The 23,728-nt window shown below is 50.3% G+C and overlaps 2 protein-coding genes across 2 annotated transcripts; one reads left to right on the forward strand and one right to left on the reverse strand.

Moving 5' to 3' along the window:
- Positions 1–6,865: 6,865 nt before the first annotated feature.
- On the reverse strand, positions 6,866–15,431 carry LOC101079832 (TBC1 domain family member 20). Its single transcript, XM_003969353.3, has 10 exons — positions 14,637–15,431; positions 12,582–12,636; positions 12,248–12,378; positions 12,100–12,180; positions 11,846–12,032; positions 11,643–11,744; positions 11,206–11,347; positions 10,934–11,118; positions 10,383–10,492; positions 6,866–9,954 (listed from the first exon to the last, which is right to left on the reverse strand). Exons 1-10 carry the CDS (start codon positions 14,701–14,703, stop codon positions 9,788–9,790), a joined length of 1,227 nt encoding a protein of 408 aa, XP_003969402.2. The 5' UTR covers positions 14,704–15,431; the 3' UTR covers positions 6,866–9,787.
- Positions 15,432–15,993: 562 nt separating this feature from the next.
- On the forward strand, positions 15,994–23,692 carry dgat1a (diacylglycerol O-acyltransferase 1a). Its single transcript, XM_003969352.3, has 17 exons — positions 15,994–16,427; positions 17,122–17,209; positions 18,859–18,899; positions 19,021–19,106; positions 19,436–19,488; positions 19,673–19,778; positions 19,879–20,007; positions 20,423–20,497; positions 20,577–20,680; positions 20,765–20,803; positions 20,962–21,003; positions 21,080–21,124; positions 21,973–22,085; positions 22,190–22,255; positions 22,527–22,614; positions 22,957–23,019; positions 23,104–23,692. The coding sequence occupies exons 1-17, from the start codon at positions 16,165–16,167 to the stop codon at positions 23,248–23,250; spliced, it is 1,548 nt and encodes a 515-aa protein (XP_003969401.1). The 5' UTR covers positions 15,994–16,164; the 3' UTR covers positions 23,251–23,692.
- Positions 23,693–23,728: the final 36 nt, after the last annotated feature.

A 23,728-nucleotide genomic window follows, 5' to 3' on the forward strand; every position in this document is an offset into this window, starting at 1 on the left:
TCTCCTCCTCCCCTCTCCCTCCTCCTCTCCTCCCTTCCTCTCCTCCCCTCCTCTCCTCTCCTCTCCCTCCCCTCCTCCTCCCCTCTCCCTCCCCTCCCATCCTCTCCTCCCATCTGAGCCCATTTTCTCTCCTCCCACTACCCCAATTAGCTCCAAATCCTCTTCCATCTCATCTTTCTCATCATCTCTCCCCACTTTCACCAGAAAAGCTTGACCTTAATGAACAGACGAAGAGGGGAGGGGAGCAGGTTCTATCGGGGGGGTTCGGGAAATGCTGGATCAGCACTTTCTGGATCCGTTTGTTTACTCAGGACTCCCCCATGTGAAGCTGTCAGACTCTCTTTTTGCCCTTTTTTCCTACCAAAGGCAAAACTATTTAGGTGTTTGGATGTTTTTATTTGGAGAAGAGGTGGGAAGAGAGTTTAATGTGCACAGCAGCAGCACAGACAAGTGTGGCGGCGGCGGCGGCGGCGGCACATTCGTCGGGGAGGACATGAAGCACAAAGCACATATAACATGAAACAAGGCTCATGTACCACAAACCTGTTCCAGAATAAAGCACCGAGGAGGTGGCTCACGTTAGCATCCAGCCACGTTCTCTACACGTGGGGGCGATGTCTCCGCTGGGAGCGTGTGCATCAGCTAGCGTGCTATATTATTACCGCCGCCAAAGAGCTAATGTGAGGAGCTCCAGTGTAATGACTCCAAAGTTAGGAAGGGATGTTGGTGGAGGGCCAAGGAAGAGCTCAATAAAGTTTACTGATGTTCTGGATCCTAGGGGCGCCTCTGACCTTTGACCTTCTCTTCAGTCATCTTGGTTACCATGGCGACGGCAGGGACGGGCGGCTGGGCGGAGCTCTGCGCTCTTATCGGCGTCTACTTTTCTGCCCCGTTCGAACCCTCAGCTTTTGTTTTTCCTGCCTTCGGACTAAAAATGACCCTCCTCTGATCCCCGGAACAGACTTTTTACCCACATTCACCAATTACAGGCGGAACTCTTCCCGCCTCACGTGCTGCCGGGAACGGACCCTGTTCTCCATCATCCATCCGCCAGTAATGGCGGCTTGGAAGCCGCCGTCGCCGCTCCCGCCTGTTATTTCCGAGTTTTGTGGCTTTTATTGAGATTCTGTGTGGAGTCCAGAGAAACATTCGATTTATAAATAACACCGTCTGTAGCCGAACAGCCACTCGGGATATTCGTCCAAGTGCTTTAACTCCTGGATCGTCTGTAAATGTGGCCGATAAGAGCGCGCGGACGCCGGATTTGTTGCTGTCTGAGAGCAAACGGTCCCAGATGCCGAGCGACCTTGGCGCTGCGTCAGGATTCAGCGTGAACGGCGACGCCTCGGCGGCAGGATCGGGCTGGGCTGGGATCTGTTCCGGAGCATCCCAGGAAACTGCACACGTGCACATCCGCAGCCTAATGACGTGCACGTACGGCTCCCCGACCCGCCGCTCGCTCGCGTGCGTTTTATTTTTAACCGGGCTCTCAGGCGTCACGCAGAGCGACTTTGGTTTGTTTGTTTGTTTGTTTGTTGTCCTTCCTCAGTCAGTCTGCGCAGTGACCCCGCTGCAGCCTGGCCACCGAGATAAGCCCACTTCCTCCTCGCCTCCTCTCCTCACACCTCCTCCATCAGCCCCCCCCCCCCCCACTGGGCTGAGCTTCCTCTCTGCTCGCTCATCCCGCCCGGTGCTCGTCCGTCTTTAATCCAGCCAAAAGTAACATAAACATAAGTAACACAAACTGCTAGAAGATGTTTGTCTCACCAGGTGTGTGTGTCTGTGTGTGTGTGTGTGTGATGCATATGTGCCAGTCAGCAGGGGGATTTGTGCTGACTGGGAAGACTAAAAGATTTATGATGCAACAGTCACTTGCACACGCGTATTAAAACAAACACACACACAAATTTGAGGCTGGATGAGTCGGCAAATTTGGCTCTTGGGGAGGAACAAATGAGAGGAATGTTTATCGGAAGGGTCTAACGGGCAGAACACGGAGAACAGGAGACGGGGAGGTGGGGTAGGGACACCTTTCTACGACTCCGGGGATTCTGGGACGCCGTCGTTGGACAACCACAGAAGAAGAAAGATTAAATTAAAGCCACCCAGCATCTTTAACAGCTCTGGCAAGAAACAAGGACTCAGTCCTCAGATTTATGTGGCAGCAGTTTTAAACCCGACAGCCACGTGGGGTCAAAAGGTCAAACCCCGACCCTTCCTGCCTCCAGGGGACAGTTCCAACCACCTTCGTGGTGCCGATCTGGGACCAGAACGAAGCCGCCACATTTCCTCCCGTTTGTCATTAACCGTCGTGAGCGCTTGTTTGCGTGCGCGTGCGCTTGGAGAAGCGTTATTTTATCGGAATGCAGCCCTCAGACCGTCGGCCTCCGCACGATCAATAGTAATTACACTGGCGGGGAATTGATCAGCGATCTGTTGAATCCTTGAAATAAACAAATACCCCAAAGTGTGTGTGTGTGTGTGTGTGTGTGTGTGTGTGTGTGTGTGTGATCCAGAGATCCGGCGAGGCGTTCGAGTGCGGAGGGGAATCACACCCTCGTTAGCTGAGATGGTCCAGACCGGTTCTGATGACGAGGCTCATTAAAGGAGCAGTTCCCCTAAAAATAACAACGGCCCATTTACTGTGAAAACCCGACAGCCGGGAGTTTTTTGTCTCCCGGGCAAATATTCCTTTAATGCTGGTGTTGGCTGGAAGTCACAAACCGCCCCTTTAATAAAACTTTAGGAGGATTAATCGCAGATTTCCTGTTTACAGATTAAACCCAGAAGTCACGCAGAAGATTCTAAAAGGATGCTGCGGATCATCCCCCACACGGAGGAGACTCAATCTCACGTGCGTGTGTGCGTGTGTGTGTGTGTGTGTGCGTGCGCTTCTTTTTAAATTACGCAGCGGCTGCAAACACAAACTGAAGCGTGTGATGGACGGCGCCCTGCGACGAGCGCCGCAGCCCGGAGTGGATCGGCTCTCGGCCCGAGATGGAAACGGAGCGTCGTGTCTAAAGTTGTGACAGCATAATCAAGCACGCGCTCACGGACGCATATTCACGACATAATCTCTGCTCGTGGAGGCTGGCCTACGGCTGCAGCGCGCACACACACACACGCACGCACACACACACACACACACACACACACACACACACACACACACACACACACACACACACACACACACACGCACACACACACAGAGACACACACACTCTCTGGTCACTACAATAACGGACTTTTTGGGCATGAATACACCATAAATCCCAGTAGAGAACGTCATTCACTCCCACACCTGAAGGCCCCCGACAGGTGGAGATCACCTCAAATTATCGGAAACGCGGCTTCACGCCTAATGGAACTCCCCCCCCCCACATACACACACACACACACACACACACACATCCTTTTATCTTCGTGAGGGCTTTTATATCACACGGCTCCTAACCCCAACGAACCCTAACCCGCCTTAAACCCACGTCTTAACCCTCAAACAGCCCTTTGAAGTTGTGAGGACACCCAAGATGTCCTCACTATGCTGGCTGAATGCACACACACACACACACACACTGATATACAAGATGGGTTCCCTCTCAAAATATTCCCACATCCCAGCGGCCGATAGGAGGCAACAGGAGCTGATTGGACGGAGGTGACGATGTCGTCGTTGGTCTCTTTAGCAAACATCTGCTATTGTAGCCGCCGCTCGCACCTCGTGCTAAAAACAAACCTTTATTAGGCAGCAGCCATCGGAGACAGAGAGTCTGATGGGACGATTGTTGCTGTCTGACCATCCAGGCAGCAAATGTCACCAGTGAGTCCAGTTTCACATGTGATGAAGTGGTTTTGATGCTGAATTAAGGAGTTTAAACGAGTTTCTGGTTCTGAGACGCGACTGTCTTTACAGTCTTCTCGGTTGTGTTTCTGGAAAAACAAACGCCGTCTTTCCAAAAAGAGCCCCCCCCCCCCACACACACACACACACGTCCGCTGTGACAGTTGGGTTAGATGAACAAAAAAGAATATCCAAACCAATCACTTTATAGCTTTATGGATCATCTGTCAGCACTGCTATTAGACTGCCAACGTCTTGACATTTAACAACAAATTCATATTTCTCTCTCTCTCACACACACACACACGCACGCGCACACACACACACACGGGCAAACACTTAGCGCTTGTTGACATTTGCCAGCGCCACACATTTTCCTGCCGGCGTTTCCAGATGAAGGACATGAGAAAGATCCCTGCGACTTAAGACAGATTGATCCGTTCCTGCCATTAAACTTGTTCCACAGCCTCTGAAGACGCGCCCCTCGCTGCAGCGCGCACCCCCGACACACACATCCCATCACCCCCGACACACACATCCCATCACCCCCGACACACACATCCCATCACTCCCGACACACACATCCAATTCAAGCGGAAAATTTACTTGCTGTCTCTTGTTAGCCAATTCTGTGTCTGGTGCGCGCGCGTGTGTAAATTAGATTACTGCATATATGTGGCTGCTGTAAAGGATGACGGCCCAAACCAGCCGGAGCTGGTCGGGAAGATTAACAACTTAGTTATGACACATCTTAAATTAGCTGGTGCTGCAAAGGGAGCAAACTTTTAACCAAATGCCAAAGTGTGAAATCACAGAGGCGGAGATCAGATGCTGGAAAACGACGGGAAAACGGCTTCCATCCATCCGTGTTGGAGGAGTTGGTTCGATTTTAGATTGTGGCAGAGGGGAGCGAGAAAGATGCTGATTTAAGGGCCGAGCGTGCACGTGCACGTGCCTGTTAGCTACAAGGGTAACAACGCATGACGTTAAGGACTCTGATGAGGGGGGTCAGAGGGGTCAACTGGCTCCCCGTCTTCAGTCGTTCATTACTTTGGTCCGTGGAAGTGAAGACCGTCTCGGATCTATTGATCCTCACTTCCTGTGGTCTCCATGGAAACGAAGGAGGCGAGGCCAGCTGGGGTGGAGGCCAGCGGGACGTAAGGACGACGAGGACCGAGGGGTCGGGGGTCAGTCTCAGGCGTCCACGCGTGGAAGAGAACGACGCCCGAACGTGTTAACGAGACCCCGGAGTCATTAGAGATCCAGGATGTGGGTCAGGAGGCTGCTGAGGTTCCTGCTGTCGGTACCACAGGAGACCCAGGTTCCTAGAGAGGTAGAAGTGTTGGGTAATCACCCCCCACGGCTGCTGTTGCTAGCGTCGATGCTAATGGCCACGTGAGCCACGCCCACTCGTAGCTGAATTCACCGATTCTGAGCGACTTAATTAAGACCGCTTACTAAATAACTACACTTCTGAGGACGTGCCTGAACAGGCTTCAGAGTCCAGCTCAAGGGGGGGCCGGAACGGAGCGCTCGTGCTGGACCCGTAGTTGCACCAGTAAGCAGCTACGCTGAGCTGATGCATCAGAACCAGAAAAGGTCCGATCAGGGAAATCTCAGCACATCTCAGCAGCTTCCTGTTTGTGTTTGAGGCGCGAGCCTGAAACTAGAGCGCACGGCAGAAAAAGTAGTACAACAGAGGTCAAACCCCAAAATCACACACACACACACACACACACACACACACACACACACACACGCTGCCTGTAAAGCCTTTTAGGACATGCTCCCTGATCCATGACAGAGTGAAGGACCGAGGAAGAGGGGGGGGGGGGGGGCAGGAGGAGCTTGTGTTTGTGTGCTCGTGTGTGTCCACGATGGCACCTCCACCCGGGTCAGACGGACCCAGAACGGCCCCAGAACCTCCTTTACTGAAGCGTCTCGGGTTCTCACTGGATTCACCCAAATGTGATTCATGATTGCGCAACGAAGGGAATTAAAATGTCATTTTGTTGTGCTCAAAAGGTTAAAAGGCGGCGATGTGAGCGCGCACGTGCACGCACGTGTGTGTGTGTGTGTGATGCGGCGCCCCGCAGCAGCTGCGGCCCCCCAGCGCGCTCCTGGTTCCTCACGAGGATCCGACTGTGCTTCCTCACACATGCGTAACGCCTTCAATTCCCAGTCGTGCACACGCACGGTTTCAGCGCTCGTGCACACCTGGACAGCGAACTCGGGGGGGGGGGCGGCGACGCTGCGGCGCTTCAGCCCCTCCCACAGCTGCTCTGAACTTGGATCAAACTCACCTCCGACGCCTTATTAAAAATCCTCAAAGGATTGTGGGTAAATTCGCGGCTCAGCCACCAGCCGGCCTCTCCTCCGCTACAGATCCCCCTCTTCCCTCCTCCCTCCAGCCCTGCTCCCCTCTTCTCTCCTCCCTCCAGCCCTGCTCCCCTCTTCTCTCCTCCCTCCAGCCCTGCTCCCCTCTTCTCTCCTCCCTCCAGCCCTGCTCCCCTCTTCCCTCCTCCCTCCAGCCCTGCTCCCCTCTTCTCTCCTCCCTCCAGCCCTGCTCCCCTCTTCTCTCCTCCCTCCAGCCCTGCTCCCCTCTTCTCTCCTCCCTCCAGCCCTGCTCCCCTCTTCCTCCCAGGCTCCGGTCGGGTCCCCGGGGCCCGGACGGACAGATGTGCGGCCACGTGGCGCCCAAACGCACAAACGGTGACCTCGTTTCTCCGAGGAGACCCGTCGAACGCAGCGGATGAGGCGACAGCGGGAACGTCCTCAGAGGACAAAGTGGCAAATTTAGGCCCGATTTCCTGGGATTTTGGTGTTTTTCTGGACGGAAAACGGAGATTGGATGAGATTTCTTTCATGTTTTGTCTTAATATTTGGGATGTTGCTTTAGCTTTGATGACAGCAGCCGTCTGCAGTTTTCGCCGGTTAAAGTTGAGATTTGAATGATCATTTTTGTGACTTTTGTGGTTCTGGAAGCCTGCAGGTGGGCACAGATCAACCAATAAACACACACACGCTGTGCACAACTTTAATGCATCAACAGAATGTGTTCTGTCGGGACTCGGTACAGGAATCCAACCACAATGTGAGGAACAATCATTCAAGTGCCCACAGGAATAACACACACACACACACACACACACGTACTTCTATCTTTGTGAGGACTTTCTAGCCCAGCCCCTTACACTAAGACTAACCGTCCAAACTAACCTAACTAACCACAACCTAAACCCATTTCTAACCTCAACCTCAGAACCACATCTTAAAGCTTCAAGGTCTGGAACCGCCAAAATGATGTTAATGTCCCCACTTTGCTAGTAGAATGAGTATTTTGGTACTCAGTGTGTATCAAGAACACACAAACACACACACACACACACACTCACACACTTCAAATTCAGCCTTTTTACAACAACTCAACCCCAAACAGCGAATTAACGATTAAACCGTTTGGATTTTCCTAAAAAGACCATTTGTGCTGAATCACTGATCGTCGTGCAACTTTTGATGAAAAGACAAAGGGATCGTTTCACAATGTCCTCTCTTACAGGCAACACTTTTAAAACAATCATCAGTTAAACCAGTAAATAAAACTTTAAAACCACACGTGGAAAGATGCATCTAAAGTAAAATCAGAGATGACAAAGATCTGGAGTTCTTGACGACGTCTCACTCTGACCTGAAAACCAGAAACCAGTGGGACCCTAAAACCAGGAAGGGTTGAACAGGCATCTCAGGAGGGAGGGATGTGGTGGGTGACCTGGATGTCTGAAGGAACCCGTTACCAACATTAGAGGATGCTAAAGCCACGTAGAGAATCAGCGCCAGGAGGCATCCCAAAAGAGTCCTAGTAGATTTAAGTCACACTTCAATCATTTTATCAGAAGGCCTTTGCCCGATGAAGGAAACAAACAAAGATAATAATAAAATAAAGAGAAATGAAAGAAGCATCCCGAGCACGCCAGTAGCCAGAGGCAGGGATAAAATCCTCATTAAGATCTGGCACCGGCAGCCTCCTCTGGCATGTGCGGCTATGATTGCATGAGGGTCTACTTGACTCTAATGATACAACAGCACTGTATCATCTTCACTTTTGATTAAAGATCGCAGACCTTAGGCGTCGTTTCTCCTGAAAGCGGATGCCTTTAGCATAGATGCTAGATTTGGATGCACACACAACGCTGCCCGTAGTAACCACGTTTACTGTAACGCACCCCATGCTAACCGTGTTGCATAGGTCAATGCCCTGGATTTTGGAACATTTATCCTACAGAAAACTGCAGATTTAAAGCACATTTGGGTTTTTAAAGCCCCACCCCTTATTTGCTTTACTCACAGTGAGAAGACAGAGCGCTAATTCAATTTTCATGCTAAGCTAAGCTAACGTGCGGCTAATAGTGGTACCTTTTTCTGAATTACGCGGAGGCTGCTGCTGATGATGAAAAGCAATCATTTTACAGACACATCCAAACAATCAAGTGTTCAAACAGCACAGAAAGATCCAATCAGGCTCAGAAAATAAATACGCTGCTACCAATCAGCAACACCAAAACAACAAATAAATAAAATGAGAAAGACTACTTTAAAAGACCTTCACAGTGGGCTGATTCCACCTGGCTCTGAGCCAGCGGCTGCCATAGCGACCACGCCTGCCACTGCCGTGGTCACCTGCCATCACTCCACAGTCTTTGTGCTCAAAAAACAGCCCCATCACAGATTGGGAATATCCCATAATACTTGATGAGGGAGAGGCCAGTCGTGGATAAACCCTCTGCTAAACCTTTATAGCGTGTGGTCGGCCTGATGGAATGATTGATTAACCGGCTCCACCATCCTTCAAAATGACCCCGAGGCGCAATTTGACGCTAGATTTGTAGAACACTCTCACTACTCGTTACATTACACAAAACTGCGCACGCTGACGTGGGGGCGCGCTCGCCCGAGTCACTCCAGCTAAAATAAACCTAAAATTCACCTCTGCAAAACACACGTTCACGAGCGGAGAGCGTTCAGACCCCGGTGAGGCCGTGCTAGCGTATGCGGCGGCTTGGCTACGAGCTAGTGAAAAGCTAATAAATGTTTCAGAGGCAACAAGCAGAGGCTGCTTTGCTGTTGGGACGGAGCCCCGTGCTCTACATGTGTACGTACCTCAGGTAGGAAACGCTTCTATTATTCATTTTCCCTTTTCAGGTTATGAAACTCCGATTATGTTTACGTCCAAACGCGTCCGTGGCCACATCGTTGCTACTAGTAAGAGTCGTTGTCGACACCGGTCGTTGGGATCCGACACTATGACATCAAAACTCATCTTTTTATCACAAACGTGGAAATAAAAGCGTCCGTGGCTCTAAAAGATCTTCATAACAGGATTAAAACAGGAGCGAAAGACGATGTTGGAGAAGACCTACGTTCTTCTGGGGGGGGGGGGGGGGGGGTCAAAGCTGGAGGCTGGAGCAAAGCTGCTAAATATTTCACATATAAAGTACTGGTGTCTTCGCTCGGCGGGGGGGGGGGGGCACAACAGCGGGAAAATATAAAAATAATGCAAATGCATCTGCCAAAGCCCCACTGCTTTCTGTCCCTATGAAATATTGAGATTTGGTGGAAGCAACAGATAATTTTATGCATGAAAGTGGAGTGTGAACGCAGAGGCAGGAGTAACAGCATTAATACCTGTGGCTCCCGGGCCTCCTCCTCCTCCATCTCTGCTGCTCATAGCTGCAATCGTTCAGGAGGAAGAGGGAGAACCGACCTGCCTTCCTCATCGTTTATATTCACGCGTCATCGCCGTGGCTACGGGCGCTTTGGGCTACAGAACAAGCACGGCGGCAGGAATCCAGAGGGATCAGAACGTCTCCGGGAGTCTCGTACGGGCCGGAACGACCCACGGCTCGTCTCCGTGGCGACGGCCCGTTCGGGTGTCGTTTGTCCGCCCTAGAAGAGTTGCAGCAGCACGTCGGGCCCCCACTCCATGGCGGTCTGAGCCACGGCCAGCATGGCGGCCCCCAGGGTGGCAGACAACCCCCACACCGCCATCTTCACCATCCGGTTCCCCTTCCCCCACAGCTGGCCGCGGTCCCGGGACAGAGCAGCTCCGAGGCCTGCGTGTCAACAGAAGGAGGGTCGGGGGGGTGGGGGGGGGGGGGGGGACACGGAGGGGTCAAGATGATTCCAAACGTTCTCTTACCGCTCGTGAGACCACGTCAGGAGCCGTCGACGGTCATTTGGGACGAAGCGTTCCAAGGAGGCGTTTTAAAAGCAGCCGTTTGCTGCCGCGTTTAAATTTGCCCTGGATGGGTCTTGGGGGGGGGGGGGGGGGGGGGGGGTGCTACATCGTTTGTTGACTGCTTATTGATCGGCCAAAGGGGAGCAGCATTTGTTGGACACGACATATTAACTGCTGCGTTGTTTTGATGAATGATGCTTCCCCAGATGGATTCAGGCTAAATTGCCTGCGTCTAAATATCTCACAGCTACTTTGACTCTGCATAGTTTGAGCATCCAGGATCAGATGAGCAGCGCCGCGTACCGTGTCCAGAGGTGGCGGCGCCGTGGGCCTTGGTGAGGCGCTGGAGGACAGAGTCGGGCCTTTGGTGAAGGGTGGAGAGCTGAAAGGCCTGGAAGGTGCTGATGGACAGGCTGGAGGGGGGGGGGGGGACAGGGAAAAAAGGTTAAAACTGGGAAAACAGTCAGGTGTTTCACTGACATTGCCTCATAAGAAGCTGTGCTGAGCAATGCATGATGGGAGCTGAACAATCTATGGCATCAGCTGCCCAGACGTCACTCGGTATGGAAGGTGGGGACACGGGAGGACACCGGAAGAAGACTGAGGACAACATGTGTTGATGTGGACTCGAACAACAGGAAACGTCCGAGTAACGAGCTGAAGCAGCAGCAGCACCTGCTGACCACTATCGGAACTACATCCCAAGGAAATATACTTTATTTAATATTAAGGGGGGACAAAAATGGCAAAGACAGGAAAACTGAATATCTTATTAATTTAATGTGCAGTCAGTCGCAACAACCATAAGGTCCATTTACTTTCCATCTAAATGTGGAGGGGAAAAATCTCCTCACCTCTTGTGGGACTGAAGTGCCGCTCGCCTGGCCAGTAAAGATGGAGGGTAGCGGGCGAACAGGTCTCGGGCCTGGCTGATGAGGAGCTCATAGGGGAGGTCCTGGGGGATGCGAGAGAGGAGGTGGTGGACCATCGCCATGTCACACTCGGTCTGCTTCACTTCCTTCTCTCTGTGCAGCACAATCTGAGGAGCAGAGGGACGGGGCAGAGGATCCAACACCTGAGAGCCTCTACCAGGAAGAACGTCGTGTTCCCATGTGCGTGTTCCTACCGTAGCGGCGAGGTAGATGGGCATCAGAGGGTGAGAGGACAGGAAGAAGTCATAGAGTCTCAGGGTGTGTTTGAACTCCGACAGCACGTGGCCGAACCACGTGATGAGCCACGACAGGGCAAAGATGGTTCCCACCTCCGCCCTGGAAGGACAGGCGACAGCAGAAAAATCAGTGGGACGGTCGTTGGGACGGGGAGAAGTTGCGCAACAGGCGGCGAGCTTTGATAAGACCTAATCAGTGACGGGGGGGTGAAGCAACAGAGATGAGAAGAAAATGGGAAGAGGAGCGACGATAGCAGAGCTTCTCAGAGAAGGGTGGAGTCTTCTGAGGCCACATTTCTGGGCTTATCTCAGCCCAGGCACGTGCACGTCACACGCACGCCTCGCTGATGCATCGACGGCAACATTCAGGTCATTTAGTCCGAATCCTACGTTACCTCATCATGAAGTCGTAGAGTTCTGCATCCACCTGCTCCAGGATCGGCATCAGGTAGTTTAAGATGTGCTTTGTGCTGTCCATGGTGGGGTCCATGAAGTCCCTACGGACCGTTCAGGGACAGCAAAGACGGTCGGTCAACAAATACAACAAAATACGGTCATTCCATCCACGTTCTGGTACTGAAGGAAGCGCGTGCAGAACCTGAGGTGGTAATTGGACAGCGTGTCCAGCATGGCGATGGCCATCCTCTCCCCCACCACCAGCAGCAGGGACACGGCCACGTCGTGGTAGCCTTGATAGTAGTGCAGCTGCGGGTTGCGCTTCAGAACCTCCAGGATGACGTCGACGAGCTGCTCCTGCAGCACGGCCCGCTCCGACGCCGGCATTCCTGACACGGAGCGTTACCGTCAGATGTGGGAGGGACTCAAAGCAGCGGGAAAGCGTGCGGGCGTCACCTTTAGGGAAGCGTTTCATGGACCTCCTCACATCCAGGACCACCTGGTTGTGGTCCCTGTGGTTGTCCCTCACGTCCCGGCCTGGAACAGAACAGGTTCTGCTGTGGTGAGACGCCCACAGGAACGTGCACGTGTGATAACCACTCACCAGGTCTGTGTGGTAAGTTGTAGACGTTAATGTTCAGCAGCTTGGGCCAGACTTTCCTCCTCACTTCGTCCGTGAGCAGACCCCCTCTGGTGGCCGCCGCCCTCTTCAGGGTCTCGATGTCGACTGGATCGCTGCACATTTAAATGAGCGTTGATTAAAACCACCCAACAGTTATTTACACCGACCTATGGGGAGGGTCGGTAGGTCGAGGAGCCACATTAAAGGAAGACTTTGGATTAGTTGAGAGGGATTTTAAAACATTAAACCAACACAAATAAGGTTGGAATGTTGGTGGTTTAAAAGAGGACGTCTCAAAAATGTTTTTTTTGGCCACCTGATCAAAGCCTGGTGGATTTCTGTCAACTTCTGCTTCCTTCCAACGTTTGGTTCTGTGGAAAAAAAGCAAATAAATATGAGGTATATGATATATAACAAGTCCATCCATCCATCCATCCATCCATCCATCCATCCATCCATTCTCTACCGCTTATCCGGGGTCGGGTCGCGGGGGCACCAGCCTAAGGAGAGAAGCCCAGACTTCCCTCTCCCCAGCTGCCTCCTCCAGCTCATCCGGAGGGATCCCCAGGCGTTCCCAGGCCAGCCGAGAGACATAGTCTCTCCAACGTGTCCTGGGTCTCCCCGGGGGTCTCCTATCGGAGGGACATGCCCTGAACACCTCACCAGGGAGGCGTCCAGGGGGCATCCTGACTAGATGCCCAAGCCACCTCATCTGGCTCCTCTCAACGCGGAGGAGCAGCGACTCTACTCCGAGCTCCTCCCGGATGGCAGAGCTTCTCACCCTATCTCTAAGGGAGAGCCCAGCCACCCTACGGAGGAAGCTCATTTCAGCCGCTTGTACCCGTGATCTTGTTCTTTCGGTCATTACCCAAAGCTCATGACCATAGGTGAGGGTAGGAACGAAGATCGACCGGTAAATCGAGAGCTTCGCCTTTCGGCTCAGCCCTCTCTTCACCACTACGGACCGGTGCAGAGTCCGCATTACTGTGGACGCCACACCGATCCGCCTGTCGATCTCCTGCTCCATTCTTCCCTCACTCGTGAACAAGACCCCGAGGTACTTAAACTCCTCCACTTGGGGCAGGATCTCCTCCTTGACCCAGAGAAGGCACTCCACCTTTTTCCGGTCGAGAACCATGGCCTCGGATTTGGAGGTGCTGATTCTCATCCCAGCCACTTCACATGCGGCGGCGAACCGATCCAGTGATAGTTGGAGGTCACGGGCCGATGACGCCAACAGGACCACATCATCCGCAAAAAGCAGAGACGCGATCCTGAGGTCACCAAACCAGATCCCCTCAACACCATGACTGCACCTAGAAATTCTGTCCATAAAAATTATGAACAGAATCGGTGACAAAGGGCAGCCCTGGCGGAGGCCAACCCTCACCGGAAACGAGTTCGACTTACTGCCAGCAATGTGGACCAAACTCTGGCACCGATCGTACAGGGAGCGGACGGCCCGTATCAGCGGGCCCGACACCCCATACTCTCGGAGGACCCCCCACAGGACCCCCCGAGGGACACGGTCGAATGCCTTCTCCAAGTCCACAAAACACATGTGGACTGGTTGGGCAAACTCCCATGCACCCTCGAAGACCCTGCTGAGGGTGTAGAGCTGGTCCACTGTTCTGTCCTATATGACAAGTGCATAAGGCAACAGTAAAGAAGCGACGGGAACATTGTTTTGCTGACGGGAGAAAATAAGATATTTGCAAGAAGAAAGGATGAGGAAAAAAGCAGATGAATCAAATATATGATGCAAGAATAGTTAGAGGAAAGTTACAAGCTGCAGTTTTCCTGGTCGGTGGACATTATGAAGGGTTTTCCACAGACTCGTCTCTGTTTTTCGGACATAATTTCAACAGACAGAAAGGATTTTATACTTTAAATTGAATAAACCCCGAATGATTCCTCTGACTAATCTAGTTAGTGGCCTGTGCAGAAAAACCCCTGACACAAAGAAACATTCACTAAATAAACTGCTGTGCACAAAACCGAGTTAAGACTCTTTAACTTCATTTGCAAACTGCTGCTAAAGTTTTCTCCGCTGCTGCCACGCAGGCACAACTGGAATAAGCATTAAAGAGAAGCGGCACTGCGGAAGTATTCTAATTAGATAGAACATGTACGACTATGATCATAATGAGGAGGAAATTTAACTCAATTAAAACGAGGTGGCAGCAAAAAGGTGACGTTAAGTTAGCTGATAAGTTGTCGTGCAGGCCGGTCAAGCTAAGCGTCAGCTATTTACAAAACGCTGATGTGAATTCAGAGATATTGGTGAATGAAAACAGAAGAAACGTATTAAAATAACAAGTATTTATCTGTAGTTTGCAGCGCAGCAAACACCAGCTGGTGGCGGACTTACCCTTGGTGACAGACGCGTCCCCATTCACTCCCACAACGTTTACTTTCTTCCGCTTGAGTCTTTTCATCCCTTTTAACAACTGACAACAGACAAAAGGAGTTTCTGCCGTGTCATAAACAGGATGGAAATAAAAAACCGTGTCTTTAAACAGATGATCAACGAGCAACGCTGTTTAGCTAGCAGGTAGTCCGCGTTCCAACTGTCCCTGAAGGAATCAATCTAGCCTCGAGCAACCAGCCACGTTCCAATTAGGTAGAAATATCACGTGATAGCGCACAGGCACCTGATTGGCTGTTAACAGGCTGCACCTCAAGCAAACCTGACTGTAGTTTTTTGATGGTCGTTCCGGTAATTTGGCCAATACTGAAAGATATTTGGCGTAATAAATGTTTGTATTGTTGTCTCTCGCAGGCAAATTCCTTTGACCCTGTTCAATAATACGTGATTGTGATGTGGTGATCACAATATGTGTAGAACAAAGAAAATTGTAAAATTGTAAAACTAAATTGTATGTTTGAAAAACAAACAAAATCAATTAAGTTTAACAACACAATTTTTACGTGGGGAAAAGTCGGATTTTTCCCCATTTGTCGGTAAACGATAAATTACTGTACTGTACTGGCTGTGACCCTAAGTGAAAGGTGTATTATAAAACATTAAAACCCAGGCATATTTTTCCATCTATGAATCATGAAACACCCCCCGTCCCTCGAAAACACTTTTTTTTAAAAAATATCAGCATATTGATGAAATTCTCTTTTCGCCATCTCTGTAGTTTGTTGTAATATCCATCACATTGTTTTCTGCACCCTTTGTCGTTTGAATTATAAGGAATATCCGTGAAATTATCCGCCCAAAAGGCTGGTTTCTTTTTATCATTCTCTTAAACACAAGAAGGTTCAAAGTGTAAAAACGAATATGCGCAAATCCGTATAAATAAGTTCTGAACAAATTATTCGGGGCATTCTCAATTAAATTGCTCGTTACTTTTGTTAATCTTTTATTGTTGGAGGAACCTGCTTTATGGCGATTGACATTAAGTATTTGTGTTATTGTGGAAACATCAACTTAAATACTTACATTTGGAAACGTTTCTTGCTCCAGATTATTTTCCTATTATTTGTGATCAGAGAAGAAAAAAGAACTAAAGCGGATTTTCTTCTTCAGATTTCATCTCTAAACAGCGTAACTTAATCATAATTTGTTACCTTTTGATAGTCTAAACCTCTTTAGCCAACATGAAATGTGGTTTTCAGATGCACTGAGAATGAATCTATTTGGAATAAGGAGCAATTTTAATAATGTCACACGGAAGTGCAGCGCCAGCGGAGGGATGGGGGCAGAATCGCGGACCTGGCAACCCTGCTGCAACTGCACCTTGACCGTGCTCTCTGAGGAGCGTCTTGAGAGCCGCGCAGCCCGCTCCGCTCCCGCTGAGGCGACGCGTGGACGCGCGCAACACCGGTGGAGCACTTTGAACCGCAATGCCCGCAAGGTTAGATAGAAGTGCGTAAGAGGAGCGGCTGAGATGAGCGACAGAGCCGAGATGAGAGGCCCAGCCGCCCGCCGCAGGAGGACGACCATCGGCAACGCTGTCAAGCAAGCCAACGGGAGCAAATGGCACGATCACGGGGAGAAACCGCCCCGGTGTCCCGCCAAGGCGAAAACGGACGAGGCGCTAAGAGCCGCGAGCAACAACGGGGATCTGGGCTCGCGGATGTCGGGGCAGCAGCACGCAAACGCACCGAGGGGACAGAAGAGTGCGGCGGAGGATATCCACGACAGGCTCAGGTAGGAGCAGGAAGCCCAACGAGGACGCACGCCTCTCCGGGTCAGGGCCACCTTCAGTGCCAGGGACTTTTCTAGGCTTTTATTCACAGGAGAGGTTCTTAAGTAGGTCATAGAAGCGCAGCTGACGTGTAATTTCCGAACAGATGAATTCCTCCTCACAGCTTTAAACTTCTCCCTTTGAATGGAATCATGTTGGATTATTTAATCCCAGGTGCTTTGAGTGATTCGTTAAATATTCACACCAATAAACTGACCTCTGACCTGAACCTGCCCTCCCCTCCAGTTTTCCAGCCTCTTCCACAGCTGCACCTTCCTCCACTGCTTAGAAACTCTCCTTTTTCTGCTCCTTCTGACCTGACTTTTCCCTTCTTTGCTGTTTTCCAAAGGTCGTCTGCGCCCACCTGTGCACCAATTTTCAGACGTGCAAAACAAACAGTTTATATCAGCTTGCCAATAAGTAGCTTAACTCATGTAAGTAGCTGCTGCATCTCAGATGCTAACAGACCCTCTGTTAGCGCTCGTATTCCACCGCATTCTCTCCAAGCTTCCTTTGGGTTTGGGTGGAATTTAAAACCGTTTAACTGGTTTACCAACAGAGAAATATGTAAACCCGTGTTCCCTGGCAGGGTTCTCTTTATACTGCAGTGCTCCTCCTCACTGAGATGTGCATCTCCTCATCTCTTCTCCTCTGCAGCTGCCACGTCCTGCAGGAGTCCCTCCTGAGCTCCGCCAGCGGCTACAGCAACTACAGGGGGATCCTCAACTGGTGTGTGGTCATGCTGGTGAGTTGGGAGGCGCAGTTTCCCGTTCCCCTCTAAGCTCGGGGAGTTGAACCCAGAGAGGAAGTGTCAGCGCCCTCTTACGCACGTGTGAGGTGCGTTTAGGGCCGTGTGCGAGGTCGGTTTCCTGGCACGTCAGTTGTGATTAAGATGACCGACGTTGCTCACACATTCCTCGTAGTCTTTGAGAAAACCGCCACGATGATGAAATGATGAAAAATGATGAGCTGTTGCTACATCAGAAATGGAAGCCCGATGTTTTTCAAGACCCCCGGTAGCGGCGCTCCGTTTGTCCCGCTCGTTTTCAGATTCTCTGCTCTTTCTGGAATTAGGGAATTTTCCCGCTGCATCTTTGGAGTCGCCATTCTTCGTCCATTCTCGTCGGCATTCTCGTTCTCGGGCTGCGGGGCACGTGTCCTCCCCCTGAGGTGTCCTCAGGACACATGAACTCTCTGCCTTCCTCAGTATCTGAAGTCCAGGAGGGGCCTGCTGTCCCTGCGTCCCCTCACAGACCCGGAGGACAGTTTTGTGTGGTTTGAGTTGGCAGTTTTTGTGATAATTCTCAGCGCAGCGAGAGGGTTCTTCTCTTTTTGGTCCATTTGCATCCTTGTCCGTTACTTTGTGGTCACCAGGCAACGTTGACTTTGGCCAACTGCAGAATTGGGCAATAGGAACGCGAAGGGGAACCAGAACTGTAGAAGTGCTAGAACTTCCTAAAACGTGAGCGTGTGACCAGTTCTCCTTCGTGTCTAATCATCCAAATAAAAACAACATTGAGCCTTTACGCATTTGATTGTTCAGCCTTCTGGGATCTGTTGTGCAGGATAAGGTTCGGCCAGAAATAGACCTTTCTAATTTTAGATTTGCCGTCTGCAGTTGAGGATTCAGTTTATCGGCTCGTCCCAGAGAAATAAAACGATGTGAGAGGGAGCTGCTGTGACAGAATCGTGTGTGTGTGCGCGCGTGCGTGCGTGCGTGCGTGTGTGCGTGTGTGTGTGTGTGTGTGTGTGCAGACCGCGCACGTATTTAAATGGGTTTCATTACCACTCTGACCTGACCTGAAACTCACTGAGCAGGTTTCTCTGAATGCCACCCAGGAACATGTTTAACTTCATAACCCAGTCTGAATCCACCGTAAGAAAGCTGCAGATAAACGAGGGGGCGGGGGGGAGGGACGGGTGGTTAGTATCAGTGGCCGTCAAACGACAACATTTTGGAAGTCTGGAGCTGCTCTGAACTTTGAGTGTGTCTTCCAAAGATGCGGTATGTGGGTTAGAGTTAACCCTTTCCTCCCTCACTGGAGGTTACTGAGGCAAAGGTTCAACACACACACACACACACACACACACACACACACACATAATGGGAAGACCACGCTGCACGCTCGCCGCGGCACCACCTTATCGCACATCCCACCTCCTCATTATCGTAAACATCTGTTTTCCATAGAAACGGCTCTGCTGTGTTTGTTCACCTGGTTTATCTGAGGGCTGAGTTCAAGCTGGACTCTGATCTTAACCTTTAATGCCCGATATGGAAATGATACACAGCTCCAGGGTGTGACCGCCATCCCTCCGTGCACGTTGTGAGCGACTCCGGCGGCGCATTCGTGTCATTTTAGCGTTTAATGTTGCCTGAACTGTCTTTTGCAGGTGCTGAGTAACGCACGTCTTTTTTTGGAGAACATTATAAAGTGAGTAGAAGCGGGCAAAGGAACCGGAGCCAGAAGTTTCTTAAATTTAAATACCAAAGCAATAATAATATATAATAATAATGATAGTAATAAGATTGTCTGGCCCTTCCTTTCTCTTCAGGTACGGTATCTTGGTGGACCCCATCCAAGTCGTGTCTCTCTTCCTGAAGGACCCCTATAGCTGGCCTGCAGCTTGCCTTATCATTGGTGAGCAAAGCTTTGAACCGTTTCACCTGGGACATGAAAAATCAGCTGTTGCGTTAATTAGGCAAATCACTGCAGGCTCGTTGCTAATTGGTCCTTATTTACCTGAAGATCGGCTCCTTTCCAGCAATAATCGGCTTTATGTGTGTACACGAGTCAATAAATTGAATGGACATATTTACCCTGGTCGGGGATAATCTCTGACCTCCAGGGTGACCTCTGAGCGGCCGATGTGGACACATTTACGCTGCTGCTTCGCCAGTAATCTGGTGAAAATCTGGTGTCATGATGTTTGTGTGTTTCTGACGGACGTGTCCTGTCGTCTGTTTCAGTGTCTAATGTCTTCGTCCTGGCAGCTTTGTACATTGAGAGACGTCTGGCTGTGGTAAGAACTGAGCATGATTAGCTTAGCGTCGCCGCCGGCCTTTATCGCATCACTCCTCCACCACAGAACGTTGTTACTGCTCAGGATGTTTGCTCGGAGCGGCCTCATTAAACATCCTCCTCTGATTATAAAGCTTTAAAGCCACAGTGTCCTATCACAGCTGTGTGTGTCTCATCATTTCCAGGGAACCATTTCTGAAACAACCGGACGGATTCTTCACGTTTTCAACCTGGCCAGCTTGTTGATCTTTCCTTCAGCTGCTGTCCTCACGGTGCCCTCCGTGACCCCAGGTGCTCCCAGACAACTGAGTCTCTTAAATCATTCATGGTTTTAAAATCCTACGGATTCAGAGTCAGTCTCAGGTTACATTGTGGGTGTTTTTGTGTGTAGTTGGGGGCGTCATCTCACTTGGAATCTACACAGTGCTGTTCCTGAAGCTTTACTCGTACCAAGAAACCAACAAGTGGTGTCGAGAAATCAGACAAGCGAAAGCCAAGAGGCTGACGCGATCGTACTCGTGTAAGTCCAGCATGCGATAATCACTGTTGTGGAAATAAGTGCTGTGTTGTTGGGGAGGAATGGGGGGTTCTGGCATTCTTGCAGAGCTCCTGGGTTTAAAACAGAGTTATGGAATAATCCGGTACGGTTGCCGTTCCCAAGTCGTGATTCATATTAAACCTCAAAACGACCTTTTGAGGGCCCGAGTGCAGTGTGTTTCTGCCTTCTGACGCTTGGAGCAGCATCAGAAGCAGACGAGCTTGATTAGATTTTTTATATTTATTGGAATGTTTGAGGAAAGTCTTCCTTTAGCAGCCTTTATTCCCTGTAGCGGTGCTGATACCGCCATCTAGCGGCGACAATAGGTAACGGTCAGAATTAACGGTTTAAATGTGACAAGAAAGTTGATAACATGGATATTATTTACCAACTCCAGGTCCATCTGTTGCACAGTCCAATGGTTCCATGGGCCACACGCATGTGTCCTACCCAGGAAACCTTACCCACAGAGGTAACCATGGAGATAAAACAGCAGCTTTGAAATGAAACTAAATGGAGATGAATAACAAATTGCTGTGTTGTGTCCTCAGACGTGTATTACTTCATCTTTGCCCCGACTCTGTGCTACCAGCTAAACTTCCCACGGTCCCCTCGGATACGTAAAAGGTTCCTGCTGAGACGGCTGTTTGAAATGGTGCGAGGGAACACGTGCATGTCCCAGCATATTCTCCATAGTCTGCGCACGTTGACACACTTCTTAAATTTCTGCCTCCCCCAGCTTTTCTTCATGCAGCTGTTGGTGGGTCTGATACAACAGGTGTGTTTTCACAATGACTTTGACAAGTATAGACAAGCGTTCAGGTAGCACACGCTTGGAAATGTGAACGGAGGACGTCTTTTATTGTGAAGGTTGTTGTTTCCTGTCATGTGTTTTCACCCAATCGAGATAAAGCTCTTTCCCCCTGTGTCCTGCAGTGGATGGTTCCCACCATACAGAACTCAATGAAACCTTTCCAGGTATCTACAAACATAAATACACTATATTCCTACAAAATAAGAGCAGTTAAGAAATCAATGTTTTTATCTGTGACAGGAAATGAACTTTTCTAGGATGGTGGAGCGCCTTTTGAAGTTAGCTGTGAGTCTGTTGTGCTGTAGATAAAACATGTGATCTAGGTAGTTGACCTTTCCTAACCTCCTCTCCTCTCCTCTCCTTCTCCCCTCCTCTCCTCTCCTCTTCCTCTTTTCCTCTCTTCCTCCTTGTCTCCTCTCCCCTCCTCTCGTTGATCCTCCTCTCTTCCTCTTTTCCTCCTCATCTCCTCCTTGTCTCCTTCTCCTCTCCCCTCCTCTCCTCTCCTCTCCTCCGCTCTCCTCTCCTCGGTCCTCCTCTCTTCCTCTTTTCCTCCTCTTTTCCTCCTCATCTCCTCCTTGTCTCCTTCTCCTCTCCTCGATCCTCCTCATCTCCTCCTCATCTCCTCCTTGTCTCCTCCTCTCCTCTCCGCTCCTCTCCTTGATCCTCCTCTCTTCCTCTTTTCCTCCTTGTCTCCTCCTCTCTTCCTCTTTTCCTCCTCTCCTCTCTCCTCTCCTCCTCCTCTCCTCTCCTCCTCTCCTTGATCCTCCTCTCTTCCTCTCCTCCTCCTCTCCTCTCCGCTCCACTCCCCTCCTTGATCCTCCTCTCTTCCTCTTTTCCTCCTTGTCTCCTCTTTTCCTCTTTTCCTCCTCTCCTCTCCTCTCCTCTCCTCTCCCCTCCTCTCCTTGATCCTCCTCTCTTCCTCTTTTCCTCCTCATCTCCTCCTTGTCTCCTTCTCCTCTCCTCTCCTCTCCTTCTCCTCTCCCCTCCTCTCCTCCTCCTCTCCTCTCCTCTCCCCTCCTCTCCTTGATCCTCCTCTCTTCCTCTTTTCCTCCTCATCTCCTCCTTGTCTCCCTCTCTTCTCCTCTCCTCTCCTCTCCTCCTCCTCCTCCTCCTCCTCTCCTCTCCCCTCCAAGGTCCCCAACCATCTGATATGGTTAATATTCTTTTATTGGTTTTTCCACTCTTCCATGAACTTTGTGGCAGAGCTTCTGCAGTTTGGAGACAGAGAGTTCTACAAAGACTGGTGGTGAGTCTCTGGAACTGTCCACCGTGCACAAGTGTGCGTCCAGCTGTGAACGTAGGTTTGAACAGCTCAGAAAAGGATTCGTTTTCTTTCTTTCTTTATTTCAGGAACTCAGAGACTGTCACATATTTCTGGGCCAACTGGAATATCCCCGTCCACAAGTGGTGCTTGAGGTTAGAACGCAATATTCTGACACTGACAAATCTTTATTCTCATCTATCGGTACTTATTTTGGTCTAATGCCCAGGTGTTATATGGGAAATGTAGTCCTTCAGTTGTGTCTGTGTTGGCCTCACTGTCTCCCCTGGCCTCCCCTCCCCAAAGACAAATTTAGTGTGTGTGTGTGTGTGTGTGTGTGTGTGTGTGTGTGTGTGTGTGTGTGTGTGTGTGTGTGTGTGTGTGTGTGTGTGTGTGTGTGTGTGTGTGTGTGTGTGTGTGTTGCAGACACTTCTACAAGCCAATGTTGAAGAAGGGCATTAACAGGCGTCTGGCCCAGACCGCCGTCTTCCTGGTGTCGGCTTTCTTCCACGAGGTAAAGCAGCAGGATTCAGTTGTTGTGGGTGATTTAATAATCTGCTAAACTGAATTTATGTTTGCCAGTAAAATGAGGCGAATTATGCAGCAAAGGGGGCGCGTAGCTGTGTGATGGGGCTGTTCTCCCACTGATGGGGCTTATGTGAACATGCACATCCCAAATTAGATAAAGAGGCAGGATTACGTCCACAAGTGTTTTTTTTATAAATATCTAAAAATAATGAAATTTATAAGCACAATTGAGTTTTTAGGGAGGCGTTAACTGATGGTTTGGAGCTGGACACTTAAACAGCGACACGTATTACATTTAAAAACGATGATATTTTCCTTGGTGTTTCAGTACTTGGTGAGTGTTCCACTAAGGATGTTCAGGTTATGGGCCTTTATGGGAATGATGGCTCAGGTAAGACTCCCTCATTGCCCTCCATCTCCGCACACACACACACACACACACACACACTTCAGACCTGTGAACTCATCCTCTCAGGTTCCTCTGGCTTGGTTTGTGAGCCGTTTCCTCAACGGAAACTATGGCAACGCTGCTGTGTGGATCTCGCTCATCATCGGTCAGCCCGTTGCCGTGTTGATGTACGTCCACGACTACTACGTCCTACATTACGGAGGGTCGACATAGCAACCGACAAGCTGGCTCCAGTTTTCACACCGAAGTCAAACGAATGCCAGCCTGAGGTGACGTAACGGAGGAGAGGAAACCGGCTGTTGCCTTTCGGATTCTCAGAGGAAAACTGACCACAGGAAGTTGCTCCTGAGCCAAAGCTTTATCAGACTCTTCCAACCATCCCTGACATTTTCCCGGACATCCGAAAGGCCCAATGTGGAAACACGGTTGGGTGAGCAGACATTCCTGGAGTTCTGGGAAGTGCAGAATCCTTCCAGGGCAAAACGATGCGAAACAGGCAGAATCCAAAGGTGTTGATGCTGATGCACCTGTGGGGGTCGTCCTCACATCTTTCTTGTATTTAAGCTGTATAATAATTCCAATTGATGCTGTTGATTGAGTGTAAATGTAACAAAGTCAGAGAAGTGGAAAAATAAAGAGGAAAGTTTATAAAAAGTGAAGGTTTAATAGAGTAATGAGGAGAGTAAGATGT

Source organism: Takifugu rubripes, chromosome 12, assembly GCF_901000725.2.
Source record: "Takifugu rubripes chromosome 12, fTakRub1.2, whole genome shotgun sequence".
NCBI classification, from domain to species: Eukaryota; Metazoa; Chordata; class Actinopteri; order Tetraodontiformes; family Tetraodontidae; genus Takifugu; species Takifugu rubripes.